The 23,006-nt window shown below is 40.7% G+C and overlaps 1 protein-coding gene and 1 pseudogene across 1 annotated transcript; both read right to left on the bottom strand.

Annotated features, from left to right (window-relative positions):
- Positions 1 to 7,945: 7,945 nt before the first annotated feature.
- On the bottom strand, positions 7,946 to 9,014 carry LOC139460442 (uncharacterized; annotated as a pseudogene).
- Positions 9,015 to 13,060: 4,046 nt separating this feature from the next.
- Positions 13,061 to 20,590, bottom strand: LOC139460453 (toll-like receptor 4). Its single transcript, XM_071241942.1, has 3 exons — positions 20,554 to 20,590; positions 17,910 to 18,642; positions 13,061 to 17,687 (listed from the first exon to the last, which is right to left on the bottom strand). Exons 1-3 carry the CDS (start codon positions 20,566 to 20,568, stop codon positions 14,455 to 14,457), a joined length of 3,981 nt encoding a protein of 1,326 aa, XP_071098043.1. The 5' UTR covers positions 20,569 to 20,590; the 3' UTR covers positions 13,061 to 14,454.
- Between the last annotated feature and the right edge of the window lie 2,416 nt (positions 20,591 to 23,006).

Below are 23,006 nucleotides of genomic sequence, written 5' to 3' on the forward strand. Positions count from 1 at the left end.
GGAATATGTCTAAAAGCGGTGTCTCACTCACTCACTCACTCACTCACTCACTCACTCACTCACTCAAAAGAGCCGTATAAAATTAAATATTACCAAGAATGCATGAGATCCATCTTCATTAACATATTTTGCATAGCGTGAAAAATGGACTCCAATCAATCCTTTTGCTATATATTTTCGAGTGTACAATACCTCTGAACGGGTCCCAGATTTGTTTCTAGCTTTTTCAGAACTATGCCCCTGCTCGAGGGTTTCGCCAAAGTGTGAAACGTCTAAGACTTGTTTCATTTTCTTCCTACTTAAAGCTGACACACCGGCCGTGAGATAACTGAAATATTGTTAAAAGTGACGTTAAGCTCACTCACTCACTCACCTGAACGGGCCACATCGCCAGATCTTGACCTGCTCTATTCAACGTTCTGCATCGTTATGAAATATAAGGAAAACTGACTATCTAACTATTGGTTAATTTGTGACAGTTCACACGACTCTTTCCAAATTATAGATTAGATTGCAGTTGACACTTTCCTGGCCCATCTCATACATAGTCATAAATCATTAAGAGGAAACTAGTTTTGTATAGGATAGTGTAAGCAACATTCTCGCAACCTCGATCTTTCGAATCAAGCTTAAAATGCCAAAAGTTCTAGATCCCTTACAGCATTCCGTAGTTTTGTACACAACACGTACGCTATAATTATATTACACATCAACATAACGATAATTAAGGCAAACTATCGACATAAGTGAGTGAGTTAACACCAATGTGAACATTATTTCAGTTGAATGATGGTGTGTCAGCTTGCTGTGGGTGGTGAGTCATGTGATGCAGTGATGCTGGTTTTAGCCGTTTACCACTTTTGGTTAAACCCAAGATCACAAGGATCTCGCTGACAAGCCAAAAACAGTAATCGGAACCGGAGAGCGGAAGGTGCGGGGTTCAACCCCGGCCGCGTCATACCTAAAGACGTTAAAAGATGGTACTTGTTGTTACCCTGTCTGGCGCTCGGCATTAAGGGGCTAAAACAAGGACTGGTCGGCTCGGAGTCAGTATGCTGTGTCTGGTTATTCGAGTTAAACTGCGGCATGGTATCTCAGTGAGCTAGCACTATAAATCTGCATCAGTCCGGACTAGTACAAGAAGCCATACAAACACACACGTACATGCACGTCGCTACATAAGTGCAATAATCTTGGACGCGACGTTAAACGCCATTTCACCTCACCTCACCTTAAGAAATGTTCAAGTGAAGAGATCATACAAAACTAATGAAGCAACTGTTCTCATGTTAAACTAATGAAGGCGTTTGATCACATGTACATGTATCTGTTGATTGTGTTGGTTCTATTTTTGGTATAGATGAAGTACTTATGAAAGAAAAGGTAACAAGTGATTTAGATTTTTGTGATAAGTTGAAATAAATGGCAAATTACTGAAGCAGCATTGGGACAAAGACATGCCAATGTATGCATATCTGACAGAGCAGAAAATTCGTGGCCAGCTCCGGCGACTAGAGTTGTACATGCGCCGTCAACCGGCCGAGGGTAAGCCAACTGCCAACACTCGTCAGACACCTTTGCATGCAGCCTCAGTTCCAACAGTAGCATACCCGAAATTGTAAATGAACGTTCGCATTATTATCCCTAAATTACCTGATGTAGCTGTCACTGATGACCATCACATGGACATACAAAATAAAATCCCTGATGTCGGCCTAGAAGATATTGAGTTCTCTCACGATTCCGACCCCTCTTCTGTCGATGAGTGAGTGACTGAGTTGGGTTTAACGCTGCTTTTAACAGTATTCCAGTTATATCGCGGCGTTTCAGCTTAATGTGGGAGGAAAGCCCGAAGTGATGCAGGTCTCAGACGTTTACCACTTCGGTGAAACCCACGAGCACGGGTATGGTGCTGACAAACCTAGAAACATAATCGGGGCGAACCAGGATTCGAACCCACAATCATAGGTTTCTGGCGTGCCAAAGAGACGCAACTCTGCACTGCGAATCGCGGCGCCTTAGAAAACTGGCCCACCCGTGCCCCCGTATTTGTAATGAGTTGTGTTATTACTGAAACAACAATCAGAGAAGTAAGGGAGTTCTTACTTTACTTAGAGATCAAGGAGAGCAGGGGTCACCAAGAACAGCACCAATCTGATGATCTGAGTAGTAGACTGGAGTCTGGAATCCGACAGCACTGGCATGATCAGTAAACAACAAGTCCAGTGTAGCAACAAGACAGTGAGTTTGAGAGTGAATGAGTTGAGTCATTTTCCGCACATTAAAGAAATCTTCATGTTTCAGTTTTTCACTCAGATCACAGTTGAAATCCCCAGTAACTAGGACATGTTCACATTCATGCTGCTTGGAAAGGTCCTGAAGTTTCTGCATGAAGTTAGCAAGTGAATGCGACAACCGTGTCCATGACACTTTTGGAGGAACATACACACAAGCAATGCAGAACTTGCCATCAAGAAAGGAAATGTATTCAATACTGCGAGATGGCATTATGTGCCAAGTTTAGTGAATAAATATTGTACGGTTTTCAAGAAACGAGGACTACCGCCATTTTCAGTCAAAGTCAAGGTCGCATTCATAGAAACTCGAAATATTTATTTTTAAATCCCAAACTATCGAAAGGCACCAGTTCACCACTAGACCTATCTATGCGCCAAGTTTGGTGATGAAATATTGTACGGTTTTAAAGATCTGCTCCGGAAACGAGGACTACCGCCATTTTCGGTCTCAGTCAAAGTTGTTGCCATGGTCTATATCCGGCAACTGTAACCTCAAGGAACCATGGGCAGAGGATTACAATGATACTGTACACAACAAAATAAGGTCACCATTGATGTGTTTCATTACACCTGATCATGATTGACTGAAAAATAATAATAATAATGTCCAAATCTAATACGGTGCCAGGGCCTGATGGTATTTGAAACCGGTATTGGAAACTGTGCCCTTGTGTTCAAACACCAATACTTCACTGTTTTCATTCTCTTGTGGATATTGGGGGTGTTCCGCCTCTGTTGTGCAAAGGTCGAAGAATACTTCTCCCAAAGAAAGGTGATTTGACGGATCCCCAAAACTATTACTTGTCTGAACACACAACACAAGATATTTACTGGATTTCTTACAGATCTTGCGCAATCGTACTGCGCTTCCAATGCTATTATTTACATGGAGCAGAAATGAGCCAGAAAGGGATGTTGGGGGTGCAAGCATCAACTGTTGGTTAATAGCTTGATCCTTGAAGAGGCTAAAACTTACCACCGTAACATCTCAATGTGGTGAATAGACTACGGAAAAGCTATATATGATTCTGTACTTCATGAATGGAATCTGAAGTCATTTGAGTGCATTGACCTCCCCGAGCGACTACTTGTTTTTGTCAAGTCTTTGATGAATTGCTGGTCAACTAAACTTGAGATGTATTCGCAGGGGCAGGTGATGACCTCAGAACCAATTTCTATTAGAAGAGGAATGTTCAGGGAGATTCTTTTCGTCCTTTGCTTTTCTGTTTGTCATTAAATCCTTTTTCAGCATTTTGCTTAGCAAAGAGGAAGGTTATCATCCTGGACCCCCACAGCACTGATGCCCAACACTCCTTACTCACCTCCTTCACAGGGATGGCATTGAACTTATTGCCAATATTTAATGGAGAATCCACACTGAAAAAACAGATTCTCCTTTTCGAGTTTCTAATGATATTGGCATGTCCTTTGGGCACGACAAATGCACCATTCTTCATCTGAAACGTGGCTGGGTAGAAGAGAGAGGATTGGTCAGTTTACTTGGGGGAGGAGCTATTGAACCTGAGTAATATATTTAACGTTTGTCACTACATGTGACCCTTTTACGGAATGTTCTAACAGAGCTGGTCTACACCGTTCTTAAAGCACACTTGTCTCTTAAACCGCCAACCAACTGCAATCGGTTACAAACTTAAGTAAAATACGGTGTATCTTATTTACAGGTAAGACAACCTCAAATTTCAAAACATCGTAGGTATATCTCCTGAGAATCTCAAATTTCTTCATAAGCCGTTTTCGTTTGGATTGATGGATCATACCACCGCTGCATGCATATTTCCCTCATGCATGCAGGTGTGTGTGTGGCCGCTTGTACTACTCCGTACTGTTGGTTTAATTGTGCTAGCCTGCTGAAATACCATCCCACAGGTTAACATGGATACCCCAATCAGACACATTACACTGACCCCTTGCCGACCAGTCCTTGTTTTATCCCAGTCATGCCCAGCGCCAGGCAGGGAAGCTTCAAATACCATCTTTAAATATATTTTGGTTTGATGTGTCCAGGGGGTGTAGAGTCATATCAGTCAAATCAAGGTTCGAAAAATAAATGTTGCATGTAGATTCTTACTACTTTGGCTACTCCCACCAACATGGATTCTATAATTATGAACAGTAATGTCAACAAGTACTGTCTCTTCATATGTATCTATTCATCAGACCATGGTCCCCAGTATGGTGATCTACCGTCAGTTGCTGGCGATCTATAGCCCATTTTATAATGTATTGTCCTGTCTAGTGATGTATTTTTATGGTTCCCTGCAAGTTTTAAATAATAATCTGTGATAAGTCTGGTTATTTTACTGTCCCTTGTTGACAGTTTTTTTTGTTTACATGTATTTATTATATATAACTTTTGAAAGTCACGTTATGGCTGAAATATTGCCGATGTGACTTAAAATCTTAACTCACTCACTCACTCACTATTCATCAGAGTTGCAATTAAATGTGTGTATGTGGTCCTGGGCATAGCAAAATGTGAGGTTCAGCAGCGGTGGCGGCAGAGAGATGGGTGACATAGAGGACCCTCAGCTTGACTCCCGAGAATTTGTATGGCGTTGGTCCTTCCGGACGCTGAAACAGGGCAGGTTACTTAATAAGCCTATATTAACCCTGTAGTGAATTGGTACCCGTTTGGATGAGGTTGGGATGTGAAGTTTAAGACCTTCTGGTCCCTAAAGACAGCTTGCCTGGGAGCTTTCTCAATCCATGCCATCGGGGCATCCATCTTTTGTAGTCCTTTTTAAAACATATAGGTTACTGGGGATCATTTCTACCTCTAATGTCCACGCACTGTAGCTTTAAAAAGAAATGATTATGACATTATTCCTTTGTTGAAACCACAGAGAGCCTATAACATCTATTTTCTTTCGTGAAATCATATTCATCAATTTATCCTTCCTCAGAACGATTAAATTTAGATTAATTTAAATAATTTCCCCATGGTCTGTTGTAAACTTCCTCATGATTTACTATCCAAATACAACAACGTAAGGGTTTTCCTTATTGTTAAGATAGGCAACACACTTTAAAGGCGGATAACCATGTGTACATTTGAGAGCAAGGGAAATACTACGCTCATGAAAATTGTGTTCACAAAAGGATGTAGGGAATAATATTTGTTATTGTTTGGAACACAAACTGTTGGGAAAAAGAAAGTATACACCCATGTTTGAGGGTGGCTAAACATGAAACAAACAAGAAATGGTTACGAGGGTGATGTATTTGACACGGGTATCCTAATTTGGGTATCGTGTTTGGGTCCTAATGTCTGCAATGTAAGCGACTGCTTTAAAAGCCCAGCTAAAGTAACGTTTCTGAAAACGTTTGTACTTGTTTTGTCAACTCATTTTGTCAATTTTCAAGTGTATACTTTCTTTTGCGGGACACTTTAGTTTGATAAAGACATCTTTAAGTAAAACAAGTTTGTGTCATAGGCGAATCCATGAGGAACGCCAGCGCGGTCTAGTAGACAGAGTCTGTCCGGAGAGCGAAAGATCGGGGATTAAAAGATGGTACTTGTGCTCATCATTGTGGGGCTAACACAAGTACTGGTCGGCTCGGAGTCAGTCTACTCTGTCTTCGTGGGGTATTCATGTTAAACTGCGGCAACGTTTCCTAGTGTGCCAGCACAATAAAGTCCGGACTAATACAAGCAACAACAACATAATACCAGGAATGATCATCTGCATCAATATTTCAATATGATATGAAATGATTCGGTTGGTTCGGTTCGAAATGGCTCGCCCTCATTCCCTGGATCTATTGCAAAGACGCATCGTTTATTTTGGAAGAGTTAAATATACGAAGTTTTTTTTGTGGAAGATTCGTTGAAATATTAAAAACCTGAAATCAGGGACTGGGTTTCCATACGGAGGAGGAGATAGTCGAGATGATGAACAAGGATATCCAGTATTTCGCGGACTTTATGGACTGAAACATATGCCTTTATCGAGAGTAGTTAAACGTGACATGCAGGACGTATTTCTACTTCGCTCAATATAAACATATTTTTAGGATGAGAATTCCATGAAAGAGGAGCAGTTGAATTTTATTTATCTTATTTTATTTATTGATTTGTTTGCAGTATTCATGATGAATGCCTTGAGTGCCATTACTATTTCCAACAATTCCCTGTAGTTTGATGACTCTCTGGAAATGCTTGAATTGCAGTTGCCCGAGGCCTGGAGACTTCCCCAAATTCCTCTCCAACCGATGTGGGAGGCATATGTGATCATCTGGGAATCGACACTTGCCATTCAACAACTATTCGAATTCAACCTTTTCGTCATCATTATTAAAGGTAGGTATTGATTCCCATAATTCTCTCAATCCCCAAAGGCGATACGCTAAACGCAGGAAAAGCTTAGCAGGCGAAACAGTCCATGACTCTGTTTGTTTGTTTGTTGTTTATCGCCGCACCCAGCAATATTCCAGTGATATGACGGCGGTCTGTAAATACTCGAATCTAGACAGACAGACAATCCAGTGATTGACATCATGAGCATCGATCCACGTAATGGGGATAAGTTGAATTGCATCAACCAAGTCAGCGAGCCTGACCATCCGATCCCGTTAGTCGCCTCTTACGGCAGGCATGGGTTGCTGAAGACCTATTTTCCCCAGCCCTTCGCGGGTCCCATGCTACTGAGATCCACTGATCACATACTCTGGCCAAGACACGTTCAGAGACGCCTCGTTTGGCATTTGACTGCACACTTGATTCAGTATTTACAAACAGCTGTAGTTTGAAAGTAACTTGAGTCTGCAGCTTGCATAGGGTAACCCGATGAATAGTTATTAGAACTCGCAGTTTTCTCGTGAAGTGTGTTCCTTAATTTCCTCTTCTGTTCTACCAACGCGTTATTACAGTAACTCAAAATGCTTATTTTTCATTTCTGTGCCCTGTCACTGACCTCACCTCGTGTACCCCCGTTGCACCGGAGTGACACAGGAGGATACAGTGGTTTGTGTACTTCGCACTCAAATTGGCCTTTATGAAGAGCACCTTCCTCATTTTGTTTGGAGCGTTTTCCCCGTCTCGACGGCCACCTTTCTTAGTGGATACTGAAAAAATACAGCGCATTCTGGGCTTAACTTGGACGTATAAAGAATAAAACTCCGAACCTGGCATCTTTCATCGTCAGGTATTTTGTACATGCGCGGGGTTTGGTTTTCTTCCTTGCCTTTCAGTCCCGTGTGGTTTTTATCCTTTTCTTTATATACAATCTCAACACCCTGTAAACCTCTATCATCTGTGCGAAGGACAAAGCTATAACTTTGAAGGCTCCTCAATCCCTCTCTGCCACGCCTCCCGAAATGAAGTGAAAATGATAACTGATGAAACCACAACTGATGTAGTAGAGACTCGGGCGTTCAGTTGGCCATACTCCGCTGTCATAAGCCTATGAATGTCTGTATCACTAATGGCGGTTAAATTTAGTGTTGTGTAACATCTGCACCCTGCTGCTTTAGTCACCGATTTCTGGGGCAAAAACGGCTTCTCATTTGGCGAAAATGACTACTATTTGTCGGGCGAAAACGGCACCTCTACTTTAAATAATTATATTGTGTTCCACGGTTATTCACATTTGAATATTGTCAATTTCAATGCTTCATCACATCCTTGTTCACAAGACTGGTCCATGAACAACAGAGCATTGTGTCAGCAACTGAGTCAGGGAGAGGTCTCCATCTTTATATCTCTGCCACACGTCGAATATCTCATCCCGACGAGATGTGGAGGACTTTCTCACATAGGCCCGGAGTCGGCCCTCCTGAATCAGCCGTGTCTGTAGTGGTAGGAGATTGGTCTCTTGGAAAAGCTCTGGGATGAGTCTGTAGACACTGGGTCTGATCACCCACCTTGTTGTTTATACGCCTGTGCCAACCTGTAACGAAAGAAAACAGAAGTTTTTTGTGTATAATCAATAAATAAGCATAATTAATACATAAACATTATATGAGTTTATTTTTATTGTGTGTATTTGTATTTGTTATATTTGATTTGATATTAAACAAACCTGTAAGAAAGTTGTTGGTCCTGACAGCAACATTGAACAGACCAGGATCGGTGAGAGAAGGTGGGATGAGCGATCCATTGGGTTTGGAAATAATTTGTTCGTTCCCGAAGTTTTCCCTGGGCGGGGTCACGGTCCGTTATCTGCAGGAACATTCTGGTGATGTTGGCTGCCGGCAGGAAGGGGAGTGCCATGATGTTTCTAACAAGTTTTGGGGATTGCATCGTTCTCCATGTAGGCTACCTATAAGTAAACAAGTATTTTTTGTTATTATAGTTATGTAAGATGTATATAAAATATCCATCAAATTGCTATTTATTTCCTACTTACTAAAATAAATATCAAATATATAGTCCACAATTTCTTGACATTTCCGCCAGACTGCCTGAGTGAGGTGGACAGAAATCCATGGATGCGGGCATATGGAAGGGTTTTACTCAGTGCCTTCCATGCTGCTTGTTCAAAAGCCAAGATAGTGGTCTTTACTTGAGGATGGTTGGGGAGAAACTCTACCTCTTGACATTATCACAAACACAACAGGAATCAACTTGAAGTTACTGCTGGCACGCACAAAAGTATGAATTGTCAGTAGTTGATGAAACGGACGTTTAACCATTTTAAACGTTTCGTCTATAAACCACAGACTACTCTCACTTAAGTGCCGGTCAGTTGCAAGCATGGAATTCGCCTTTGTGAATGATGTCATCATGGACGAAGACTTCAGACAAGAAATCCTTGGCAATCTCTCGTTCAACAACAATTCTGGTTAAAACATTTTATTATATATGTTTTCTTACAACATTGCGGTTTTACTGAGAAGTTATACAACATAACGTAGTTTATTTTGTTTGTAGTAGTAGCAGCAGCAGTACCTCGAAGTCCAATGCCCTCGGCTCTTTTGGGCGCAGCAGTTCCGTCGGGCGGTTCGCCATGCGAACAAGGGTTGAGTGGTTTTGGCGTCCGCCAGGCTGATCAGCTTCTTCATTACACTGGCGTGTGTCTTGTGGCAGTGGCGGTGTTTCCCTTCCTTAAAGGTGTCGTCCAACAGTATGACCGATGCCGGACAGGTGTTGTCGTCTTGTTCCTGACGCTGCAGGTCCATAAAGGTCGGGAATCTGAAGTTTTATACAAATGAAATATGAATACTTACTTAGATTATTCTTATAAGATATAAATATTTTTTTTATATATGTATACAATAAAAAACATTATAAATATATATACCCAACGACGAACGTGAATCTATAAGAACAACTTACCAGACACTTTCCTCTAAAATAAAATTCGCCCAATATATGACGTCATCAAGTTGCGAGCCTATATACGAATCTCAAGAAATGACGTCATGATAGGACAATGGTTTCTCGTGAAATAAACCACGCTTTGATCTTCATTATTCTTTGCGATTTGTCGCGTATCTATCATATATTTGTCAAGAAATGCAGCCTTCTTGTCAGTAAAAGGAAGATTTGTAAATTCAAAAGGTTGAGCTACACTGTCAACAGGTATTCTTATGCCATCATTTATCCAAGTTAAAGTTACAACCACTGGGGAACGCCTATCTTCGTCAATGCTTCTGGATGCAAACAAACCATTGTCAAGGGAAGTAACTCTGTGACAACTGTTCACCATGTTTATCGGTTGTGCTCTCGTCGGCACATTCTGGGTTGATCTATTGTAGAAATTGCTAAATATATTACCTTTTCACCCAGTATTGTCTGCCTCGGCAACCACTGTATCTTGTGGTGGCGGTGTTGTGTGCAGATGAAACGGCTGAGATGGCCGCATTCCGTGACTGTTCTGGAGCCAAAGGGGAATGTTGGTGTGCAAAGCGCTGATGAACCGTGACGCTTTTTGGTCAAACTGATCATGTACTACAACTGATGCATGTTCGTCTTGGATGAATTTGGAACACGGGTGGCCCAGTCGTCTAAGGCGCCGCGATTCCCTGTGCAGATTTGCTTCCCTTAAGCACGCAAAAAAACTTTGAATATGAGTTCGAATCCCAGTTCGCCAGATTATGTTTCTAGGTTTGTCACGCCGCGATATAACTGGAATACTGTTAAAAGCGTCGTAATAATTAAACTCAAGTCACTCACTATTTTTCTATCCGAAGTATCCCACACGAGGGATAGGTCGGGGACGCCATCTTGTGCATCTCCGGCACCTCGTGTTTTCATTCACATCCCTCACTCGTACCTGACGAGGAAGGTTCTATTCTGCTTAAAGTACTGGACAGATTGCTCAATTCAGTATTTTGACTACTTTCCACGTCACCCATGCCACGTCTGTTCGCGAGAATGCACAGAGAGAGAGAGAGAGAGAGAGAGAGAGAGAGAGAGAGAGAGAGAGCGAGAGAGAGACAGAGAGAGAGAGAGACTGCTCTGTGACGTCATATCTAGACATCACAGTTGCATCGTGTAATTTTGTCGTATGACTACAGATTCAGTAAGACTAAGAACCTAAGGACATTTGATAATGTGGTAACTGTGTCTCGTTAAAAATGCCTCACTTTCTTGTCTTTTTGTAGTGTAATCATGACAATCAGGTGAATATCCCTGGGCTGAACGAGGTCTGAGGACCTCATGTTTAATAGGTTGAAAAGCCAACAACTGAGGATTGGGTGTCTCCCGTGTGAGATCTGCATTATCAGCGTATCTCGATTGGAAGGTTCGCTGTTCATGGCGTCGAAAGCTATTTGTCTGGCCCAATCTCGTATAGGCCGCTGCAATACAGCTGGAATATTGCTGACTGCAGCATAGGACAACATTCATTGATTATCTGCATGCTTTGTAGTAATGGGCTATTTATATGAAATTATATTATATTAAACATCACATGTTTACCTGATCACATGACCACCTATCAAGCGTATGGAGATACATACAGACTTGCATGTAAAACTAAGCCATGTATGTGTCCACACCAAGTACAGTTTCTATTTTGATTCAAATGAACTACAAAAAATAAAATTTAAAAACTCATGTGTTGCAACCCGTGGGGAATTCTTGTCAGAATAAAAGTAGGTTCACAGAAACATGTGTTTGTCTTTGAGGCGGATAAATCAAACAGGTTGATTACTGGTTGATTATGCCTCATCGAAGCCCAACGGCGTTGATCATTGCTTACAATATATCACTGGTTTCATCCTGTCGACTCGATTATTTACAGGAATAGTGAGTTGCCCCGTGAGGGTAAAATAATCAGTAATTCATCCTCAGTTGTTTGTTATGAAACTATGGGCCACTACACAAACAGCGAAAACAATGTAGCAATTGGCGTAAACTAGCCAATCAGCATAAAGCAAATTAATAGTGCTCAGAAAGAATAACAACATGGGAGAACGGATATAGGTCATTCTCACTAAGCATTAACAGAACGTACGGTTATGCGGTAGAAATTCATTCCGATTGACGAGTTAAATGAGAAATTTACAGTTTATAACGAAACATTTACAAGAGAATAACAAACGGCATGAAGCGATATTAACTTCATAAATGACCATTTGTCATCATTTTGTCTTGTCAACGTGGAACTAACGTGAAAAGGACGTCAACAGTTTGTCTGAGGGCTAGACACATACGATAAAGGGATGCAATTTCAGGGGACGTAACTCTTGTATGGCAATAGTTCCGTCAAAGTGTTATGTTCACTGCAGTGGAATATCAAGTGTTATATTAACTGCAATGAAAATATCACTTTTCTCAACTTCAGAAAACTCAGTCTTTCATGCTGAAGTATATAATAAATTCTACCGTGAATTTGGACATTACTCGCTTCTGATTGGTCAAACAGAGGCTATTAAATCTCAATAAACCCCCTCTGATTGAAACAGCTGGTTTGACAACCGCCTTACCGTGGAAGCTAATATTCATACCATATTACTTTTTCATTCATTGTCGGTATTTCTATATACGTCTGTGACGTCATATCGTTTGCGTCACAATGAACGATATGACGCCATGATGGTGACGTGCGGCGCAGAACGAAAGCCTTGCAAAGCTTGCTTAGTTTTCTTTGGGGGCCCAACCTCATGTTAGCTTACCAAGATGCCGCGCTTACATGCTGTCAATGCCTGTCATATGTTCGAGTGAAGTATTACAGTGTAAACACACTGCTTGAGCAGAAACAAGGCCATATTTTGTTTACAGTCTGTTGTCGGTGAATCCGTAATTCAGAATTACAACCCACTCAAAACATTGGACTCAACCCATGCCGCATCACTCAATATATCAACTAACACAAAAAAAATCCAAATTCAATTTAACGTGGGTAATTCTACAGGAAACCTAGCTCTACATTGAAAACACAGCATGTTTATCTCCTAATTAATATATTTCAAGTTGTAGGTTTGTTTTTCAAGCGAATGAAAAGAACATGGAAGGTTTTTTTATGCTTAGAAATGCATAGGTCAAAAGGGCTATAATTAAGTGTCACATAATCATATCATCTTGTTGGGATAAGACTTGACTCTCCTATCCCATGGCTATCTTACCACTAAATTGCCTCGTCCAGATTCGATTTATTACAGACCATTAGGTTACAAGTATGCATGTAGTTGGCGACTGCAGCGTGAAGCATCACTCAAACACTCTTGTGAAAAAATAAGTTCTTTACTGCAAATGGAAGCAAACATGTTTATTTACAATTCTTAAATACAGTAATAATTAAACTCATGCTCATATGTACATGTAAAGTGGATACATGCAAAAATGGAAAGCCATATATGTGAGAAAATGAGCATATATTAATACTTGAACATATCAATTAAGATGAGGTGGTACACCAGACTGTTAAAGGTCCCAGCTCTAAATGCAATGTTTTGTACGAATCTAGTGGTATATACAGGATTGAACTTTGTTCATTTTAGTTCCATGTAAGACAGCAACTAAATCCCCGACAGCACGGACACATACTTTACATTCTATTGCTATTGAACAGAGTGATTGGAATGCTATCCATAAGTTCTAACCATATCTCAGGTGGAAAACTAGTACATGTATAAACGGAGTTTTAGTACTATCAGAACTTCTGCAAAACACACCTCTCTCCTACGGTGATCAAGGTTAGCTTTGACCGTTTGGTCATACTTTATTAGAACTACAACGTAAGGTCAAAACTTCTGCCACATCCTCATCTGAATGGCCGAGCATTATTCTACATAGGAAATAAAGCGGTATCACGCAATGGAAAACATACTGAAGAACCTTCTGTGACTGAAATGAAATCCTTTAGCTTCAAGTGTCCTAAACTCCATCTGCTAGACACTGATACCACCATGGACTTTAGGCGAGTATTGGAACTGAGAGACTAAAACGTTTCAACTTTTAAACGACTGAAACTCCATATGCGAGACACACCTGTCCTAGAATCATCAAGATGTACGGTTTAACTGCATTCCAGTACAGCAACCGAAAGCTATGTAAGTCAATACCTCTGTAAACACTTCTGGTTGTGTGCCCAGCATAGTGTTACAGAGGTGAAACAAAGTGGTAAAATATGGAAAAATAAACCTATCATTAGACATGCATGATATACTTCAGATATATCAGGTTATTATGAAGAAGGGATGATCAATCCAAGCACAACTAACAGCAACCTCAACAAAAATACACAACAAAACATTCAAGGAAATGAATGCTAATATATATACTCAACAACAAAAGTTCTCGTGACACCAATATTTTAGTGTATTTTTCAAACAAGTAACTTTTATGCAAGCACACTGCATTTCACTAACCAAGAATTGGTATAAAAAACATGTGCGTTAACGGGATTCAATATGCATTGTTTAGCAACGTGCTGACAACAAACGCTCAGAAAATAAAAATACGCTATTATTCAACATTGCGAAATGCCATGCTGTGGCATTATGGCAAACTACACCATTTGAAAACTTACAGGAGTCATGTATGCTGCAAACCGAAATTGTTTCAGATTTGGTAAAAAACATAACTTTGCATTAAATCTTATTCCATGTTACAGGAACTTTTGTTGTTCAGTATATATCTCTGAGTTTCACTGAAGTAAAATGTAAGAAATTAGAAATTTTATAAAGCCAGATCAATAATGAAACATCTACACTCACATAGATCATGCTCCTACATCTAAACAACCAACTACACAATACGTACAGCACGTTCAAGATTTTGCCAAAACACCTCCAGACCTTCCCGATCATCCGTGTACTCTACGTAGGAGTCTTGACGCATCAGCTCCACAATATCAGGGGGCAGGTCCTTCACAGGGATATTCTCCAGGACTACCACCAGCAGTGTGTTTCGTCCAGTGTAGATACTCTCCATTTTGGCCATCTCGACTTCGTACTTACACCAGTAGCTCCTCAAGAAGTTCCTCGACAGGACGATCACCGTCTTCCTGCTTGATTTGACAGCGTTTAGGATGTTGGCAGCAATAGCTTCCCCCACGAGGAAGTCTCGATGATGGATACATAGCCGAAGGCCTTGCTGTCCCTCCAATATCTGCCTCATGTCCTCAACAACAAACCCACGGTCCTCGTCAGCATAGGAAATGAAGGCATCAAACTCAAACTGTGGCCCACCCTCTTCTTCCTCCACAGCAGCAAGGTAACCCCTGTGTTTCATCCGTATAAGATAGTAAAGATACCTCAGTTTCCATCTGAACCTGTACACGATACCTGTTATGCACAAACAGAGAACTAGCATCACAAGACAGAGAACCCCGATAGAAATACCTAGGTAGGAGGTACACTTTTTGTCAAGCTCGAAGATGGTTTGGTGGATGTCTTTCAAGAATAGTCGTCTGTTGCTGTCATCAAGGCAGCTGATGTCATCAAGATTATGTAATTTCGAAGCATGATCTCTCATCCATTTCAATGAAGTCAAAGTTAAGCAATTGCACTTGAGAGGGTTGTCATTAAAGTACAGCTGAAAATCCCTACTTACCATACAACTGACTTGATGGCGCAGAAGAGATGGAACTTCGTCAAAGGTGTTTCTTGATAAATTTATAACTGTCATATGAAAATTGTTTATTTCTATATTCCACGACATCAAATAATTGGAACTTAGGTTTAGGATTTTAAGCAGATTTGTGTTCTTGAAGATTAGCTTTGGAAGTGAACTTATCTTATTATTTGATAAGTCGAGATATTCTAGCAAAGGTATTTCACCAAATGTGTCATTCGTCAGGGTATAGCCAAGGTAATTGGAACCAATGTCAAAATGTTTTAAAGATGGAAAGTACGTTAACACTCCCTCTGCTAGGTATTCACAGAAATTATTAGAAGCATCTAATTTTTCCAGCTGTGTTAGCCCTATGATGGGACCCGTCCAACTGGTAAAATAATTAAATGATATATCTACTTCACGAAGTTTGTTTGGGCCGATTTCGAAACGAATAACTTCAAAAGCCATTTTAGAATGACTTACATCGAGATATGTAACATTTGGAGGAACATAAAGTGTAATATTGCCAGTGAAAGGTATGTGTCTATTCAGTTGCAGAAGGTGACGTGAATGAAGGCTTGCGGTATCAAAGAAGGAAATATACGATGTACTTTGATGGGAGGCATCCAGCCACTCCAAATTTGTCAGCGTGGACAATACCATCATGTAAAGACCAAACGAAAGGTGATTACCTTTGATAGATATTCCTCTGAGAGATGTTGGAAGGTTAATCATTATATTTCTATCAATTATTTCTATTCTGTTTCCTTGAATGTACAATACCTCTAATTTCGTATTCTTTAGATACTGGATATCTTTAGCTCTCAACATAGTACTAAGCCCCATTATTCGTCCTAATCCGTTTACGGTTAGCACTCTCAGAGACGAGTTCTGCAATCCATACATAGCTTGTCCCATTTTTGGAATTCCCAGATATCTGTTATGTGACATTTCGAGGTTACTTAGATTCTTTAGCACTTCAAAAGATGATAATTCAATGTCAACCAACAGACAGTAAGACAGATCCAGATTCTGTAAGTGAGGCACATTCTCAAATGTGTCATTCCTCAAGTAACGCGTGTAACATGTCCTAAACGGCCCCCCTAGTGATAGTAACCGGAGGTGCTTCAGATTCTTGAATTCCTTGCCAAAATATAGTTCTTCCGGTCCATCAATGTATAATTCTTGTAATGATACTAAATCTTGGAAAGCACAACCTGGGTAAGCATCGTGTCCAAATATATTCCCAATGTGATGAATGTCTTTCAGTATGGAACTGGAATTTGAGCTATATTTGAATACACTTTTTTGGTGTCTACTTTCTAATGTTCGGTCTACGCTAGCATCGTAAGGGCGAGATTTAACATTTTGGTTTATATAGAGCTTCTTAAGTTTTGTCTGATGTTTAAACAGTCTGTGACGAAAGACCTCTGTTATAGATAACTCATTATTATCAAGGTGCAAGATTGCAAGGTTTCTTAGTTGTTGAAAGGCATAAAGTTCAATATGTTTCAGTCTATTGGAAGATATATTACATATGGTAAGATTTGGATAACTGAGAGATCTATTTTCCAAACGATGGATGTTGTTTCCTAAAAGATTGAGCTCAGTTATGTTGGGTAACAGATGTGACGGGACCTTGTCTAGTTTCAGATGCGAACAATCAGCTTTAACCTTCTCTCCACAAAAAGAACAGCGACACGGTTCACACTTATCTTGACTCGCATCTTGACATGTATCTCGCCTTGCATCACTACCTGCATCTCGACTGGGATCTCGACTGGGATCTCGACTGGCATCATGTCTTGCATCTTGACTTGCATCTCGACTTACATCTCGACTTGTATCTTGACTAACATTGCGACTTCCATCTCGACTTGCATCTTTGTTTGCATCTTGACTTGCATCTTGACATGCATCGTGACTTCCATCTCGACTTGCATCTCGACTTGCATCTCGACTGGCATCATCACTGGCATCTTGACTGGCATCTCGACTGGCATCTTGACTAGCATCTTGACTTGTATCTCGACTGGCATCATCACTGGCATCTTGACTGGCATCTCGACTGGCATCACGATTTGCATCACTACTTCCATCTCGACTTGCATCTCGACTGGGATCTCGACTTGCATCTCGACTTGCATCTCGACTTGCATCACTATTTGCATCTCGACTTGCATCTCGACTTGCATCTCGACTTGCATTTCGACTTGTATCTTGACTTCCATCTCGACTTGCATCATGACTTGAATCATGACTTCCATCTCGACTTGCATCTCGACTGGCATCTCGACTTGCATCTCGACTTGCATCTCGACTGGCATCACTATTTGCATCTCGACTTGCATCTCGACTTGCATCTTGACTTGCATCTTGACTTGCATCTCGACTTGCATCTTGACTTGCATCAATACTTGCATCTCGACTTGTATCATGTCTTGCGTCTCGACTTGCATTTTGACTTGCATCTCGACTGGCATCTTGACTAGCATCTTGACTTGCATCTCGACTGGCATCATCACTGGCATCTTGACTTGCATCTCGACTGGCATCTTGACTAGCACCTTGACTTGTATCTCGACTGGCATCATCACTGGCATCTTGACTGGCATTTCGACTGGCATCACGTCTTGCATCACTACTTCCATCTCGACTTGCATCATGACTTGCATCATGACTTCCATCTCGACTTGCATCTCGACTGGGATCTCGACTTGCATCTCGACTTGCATCTCGACTGGCATCATCACTGGCATCTTGACTGGCATTTCGACTTGCATCACGTCTTGCATCACTACTTCCATCTCGACTTGCATCATGACTTGCATCGTGACTTCCATCTCGACTTGCATCTCGACTGGGATCTCGACTTGCATCTCGACTTGCATCTCGACTGGCATCACTATTTGCATCTCGACTTGCTTCGTTGCTTGCATCTCGACTTGCATTTCGACTTGCATCTAGACTGGCATCTCGACTGGGATCTCGACTTGCATCTCGACTTGCATCTCGACTGGCATCACGATTTGCATCTCGACTTGCATCTCCACTTGCATCTTGACTTGTATCTCGACTTGCATCTTGACTTGCATCAATACTTGCATTTCGACTTGCATCAATACTTGCATCATGACTTCCATCTCGACTGGCATCTCGACTGGGATCTCGACTTGCATCTCGACTGGCATCACTATTTGCATCGTTGCTTGCATCGTTGCTTGCATCTCGACTTGCATCTCGACTGGCATCTCGACTTGCATCACTACTTGCATTTCGACTTGCATCGTTACTTGCATCTCGAATCGCAGCTTGGGGGGGTGCCATAGTAGTCTCTAAAACAGGGTGTACTAGCAGCAGGAACAGCACCAGATGTTTCTGGAAAAAGCACAGTAATTGTAAGGTTTGCAAACAGTTTTCATACACATACACGCCATGGGGTTAGGACTAGATTGCCTTGAATTAAAATAGACTGTTCCCGAAAAAACATGATTTGTACTCAGAATTGCTGAAAATGTTGTGGCGTTTTTTCACCATGAAAATACATAACAATAGTATCAAATGCGTTTAAAAAGTTTGCAATATCCTATTGATGAGATTACCAAAGATCAAAGCTTCTTTTGCACGTGTTATTTTGTATGAGTAGGAAGCGGCGTGATGGAAGGATAACCCAGTGTCAGTCAGTGTCCTTTAAACTCTAGATGCATGGCTGTATTGTAGTTGACAAGGGAGGATGAAGATGTGAGTTCGCAGTATGTTTATCTAACTGGCTCAATTATGTCTTGAGTAATAAGTAACTTGACGAGATGTGGCAGGTAATGGGCTTTCTTGATTGGGCACTGTATGAAATTGTGTAATGAAGGATACAGGATGCGAGGGACGCACGAACTCACGCACACACGCACGCACGCACGCACGCACGCACGTACGTACGTACTCAGTTGCAGTTAACACTTTCCTTCCCGTGTTATACACAGTCCTGAATGATTAAGAGGACAAAAAGGTATGTATGGCATCGTGTAACGGGCTATCACTCGACCTTGATCTTTTGAAACAAGCTTCACATGCGAGAAAGTCCCTTTCAGCATCCCATAGTTATGTACACAGTACGTACCCACAAATCACTCTCTCTCACTCCAGATTACATGAGCCGTATAAAATCAAATCTTACCCACAAATCATTTCATACGGTAACATATTTTGCATTGCTATTTTGCAATGAAAAATATAATATGGATTCCATCAATACTTTTGTTATACGTTTTTCGTAATGTGCAGACATGATGATTCGGGACTGTGTATTACGGGAACATTGCTGAAAATGTTGTGGCGTTTTTTCACCATGAAAATACATAACAATAGTATCAAATGCGTTTAAAAAGTTTGCAATATCCTATTGATGAGATTACCAAAGATCAAAGCTTCTTTTGCACGTGTTATTTTGTATGAGTAGGAAGCGGCGTGATGGAAGGATAACCCAGTGTCAGTCAGTGTCCTTTAAACTCTAGATGCATGGCTGTATTGTAGTTGACTAGGGAGGATGAAGATGTGAGTTCGCAGTATGTTTATCTAACTGGCTCAATTATGTCTTGAGTAATAAGTAACTTGACGAGATGTGGCAGGTAATGGGCTTTCTTGATTGGGCACTGTATGAAATTGTGTAATGAAGGATACAGGATGCGAGGGACGAACGAACTCACGCACACACGCACGCACGCACGCACGCACGCACGTACGTACGTACTCAGTTGCAGTTAACACTTTCCTTCCCGTGTTATACACAGTCCTGAATGATTAAGAGGACAAAAAGGTATGTATGGCATCGTGTAACGGGCTATCACTCGACCTTGATCTTTTGAAACAAGCTTCACATGCGAGAAAGTCCCTTTCAGCATCCCATAGTTATGTACACAGTACGTACCCACAAATCACTCTCTCTCACTCCAGATTACATGAGCCGTATAAAATCAAATCTTACCCACAAAACATTTCATACGGTAACATATTTTGCATTGCTATTTTGCAATGAAAAATATAATATGGATTCCATCAATACTTTTGCTATACGTTTTTCGTAATGTGCAGACATGATGATCCCTTAAAACGGGTCCAGATTTGCCCTGATTAACTTTCTAGCGTTTTCAAAACCATGCCCGAGCTAGATGGTTTTTAACCAAAGTGCTAAACATCGAAGATCTGCTTTACTTTCCTTCACTTTTCAAATAAAGCTGACATGCCGTGATGTGACTGAAATATTGTTCAAAGTGGCGTTCAACTAAACTCACTTACCCGAACGTGCTCCATAGCCAAATCGTGACCTGCTCTATTCAACGTTGTGCATCGTTATGAAACGCAATATCAGAAATCTGCATATCTAACCATTGGGAATATGGTAATTTCCTAATTGTAGATTAGATTGCAGTTATCACTTTCCTGTCCCGTAATACACAGTCCCGAATCATTAAGAGGATATAGTCGACAACAGATTACCCCCCGGGCAGGTTTGTCTCCCGAGAATTCCAAGGGATTAGTCCTGCCAGACACTGAACCAAACTTTATGAAAAGAATAAGTCCCCTTAGGCACGTGACTTGTTTCGAAACCCTGCAGTGAATTGGTATCAGTTGAATCAGATGGGAATGTGAATGCAAAACTGTATGGTCCCTCAGGAAAGCGTGCTGAAAACTCCCCTGGGAGCTTTGAATGCATGTTGTTTCCCCGTGTACTGCAGTATTACATAAAAAATTGATGACATGATTCCTTTGTTGAAATTACAGAGAGTCAAATAACTTCCATAATACAGTCAATCACATTCAACAGCTTATCTTTCCATGGCGGGTTGAAATGTAAATGCTGAAAATATTTTCCTCTTGGTCAGTTGTAAACTTCCTCGTGATTTACTGTCCAAATACAGCATGGCAATTTCAACAAAAGAGTTTCAGGACAAGGGAAATGTTTCGGTTCCATGCTGCTCTTAATAACCACTCCCTTCATTTACATTTGGGGGCTCATGCAATTTGATAAGGGCATTGAATACACAAAGGACAATATGTGTCATACTGTTGGCAACATAAACTGTCGGGCAAAAGAAGCTATACCCCCATGTCTGATGGTGGCTATTAACGAAAAGACAATTTGAATCCCTAGCTATGGTTTTGTTTGTTTGTTGGTTGTTTAACGCCGCACACAGCAATAATCCAGCTATATGACGGCGGTCTGTAAATAATCGAGTCTGGACCAGACAATCCAGTGATTTACATCATGAACATCGATCCACGCAATTGGGATCGATGACATGCATTTACCAAGTCAGTGAGCCTGACCACCCGATCCCGTTAGTCGCCTTTTACGACAAGCATAGTCGCCTTTTAAGGCAAGCATGGGTTGTTGAAGACCTATTCTACCCCGGATCTTCACGGGTTCCTAGCTATGGTAACGTTTTGATAACGTTTGTAATTGTTTGATGAAATCCAACTTTCAAGTGTGTACTTTCTTTTGTCAAGCAGTTTAGTTTGATAAAGACATTATCTTGAAGTAAAACAAGTTTGTGTCAGAGTTGAATCCAGGATGTTTGGAAATGGTGTGTAGATGGTGGTGAGAGGGTGTTCTGTTTGTTTGTTTAGGTCTTCAACAACCCATGCTTATCGTAAGAGGTGCCTATGCTCGTCGTAAGAGGCGACTAACGGGATCGGCTGGTCAGACTTCTGACTTGCATGTCATCGATCCCAATTGCGTGGATCGATATATATATATATATATATATATATATATATATATATATATATATATATATATATATATATATTCTAATTGTGTTGAATTTTCGGTTTGCTATACAATTTCTCGCATGTTATGATTATTTTTATATGATTATTTTGCAGTATAACAAAAATATGATCATTTCAAAGTTGAACAATTCAATTTCTTTTTGTGCGAACTATTTTGGAACATGACACATTTAATGCAGGTTGGAGCATTTGTGTCATGTTCTTTTGATGACGACAGATTACAAATGTAAACAAATTGTCAGTAGGCTATCTTAGATATAACGGTTCAAATCATCTTTCATAATCTTTCATAATGATCATGAAAGGTACACAGGTATGCTTTGATCATCACGTAAATGAAATCTTGTTTCAAAGATTTCATCAAATGAACGAAATACTTCTCGTCTGGAAAGGAATAAAATATACTCAGCAACAAAAGTTAGTGTGACACTACTGTTTTACTGCACATTGCATTAACACTACAGTAAACTACGGTTATAACGAACTCAAAGGGACCACTAACTTTTGTTCGTTATGACCGTAGTTCGTTATAAGCATATAAACAGTATAACAATAGCAAATAGCCGGGACAAAAAAATCAGTTCGTTATATCCGTCAGTTCGTTATAAGCGTGTTCGTTATAAACGTACTTTACTGTATATGAATTGGGTTCAAATCTTCTAGGTATGATGGATTAACCTTTCTGCTATACACATACACAGTAGTCGGACATGATATTATTATTAGCAGCATATGCGCGTCTTGTATGAAAATTGTGGAAGTTGGGAGTGTTAAAGCCAACATTTTATAGCAACGGCAAGCCTTGTGCATAATAATGCTATTCAAATCTATTGCATGCCAGAAAAAAACTATTCTTTTTGAGAGATTTAATAAAACATTAAGATGCCACGCATTTCGAAAAATGACCTCAGGAGAGGCTGGAACAGACGCCTTTGACGTCGTGTTATTACTGCCAC

Source organism: Haliotis cracherodii, unplaced genomic scaffold (genome assembly GCF_022045235.1).
Source record: "Haliotis cracherodii isolate W230 unplaced genomic scaffold, xgHalCrac1.p SCAF_1, whole genome shotgun sequence".
Taxonomy (NCBI): Eukaryota; Metazoa; Mollusca; class Gastropoda; order Lepetellida; family Haliotidae; genus Haliotis; species Haliotis cracherodii.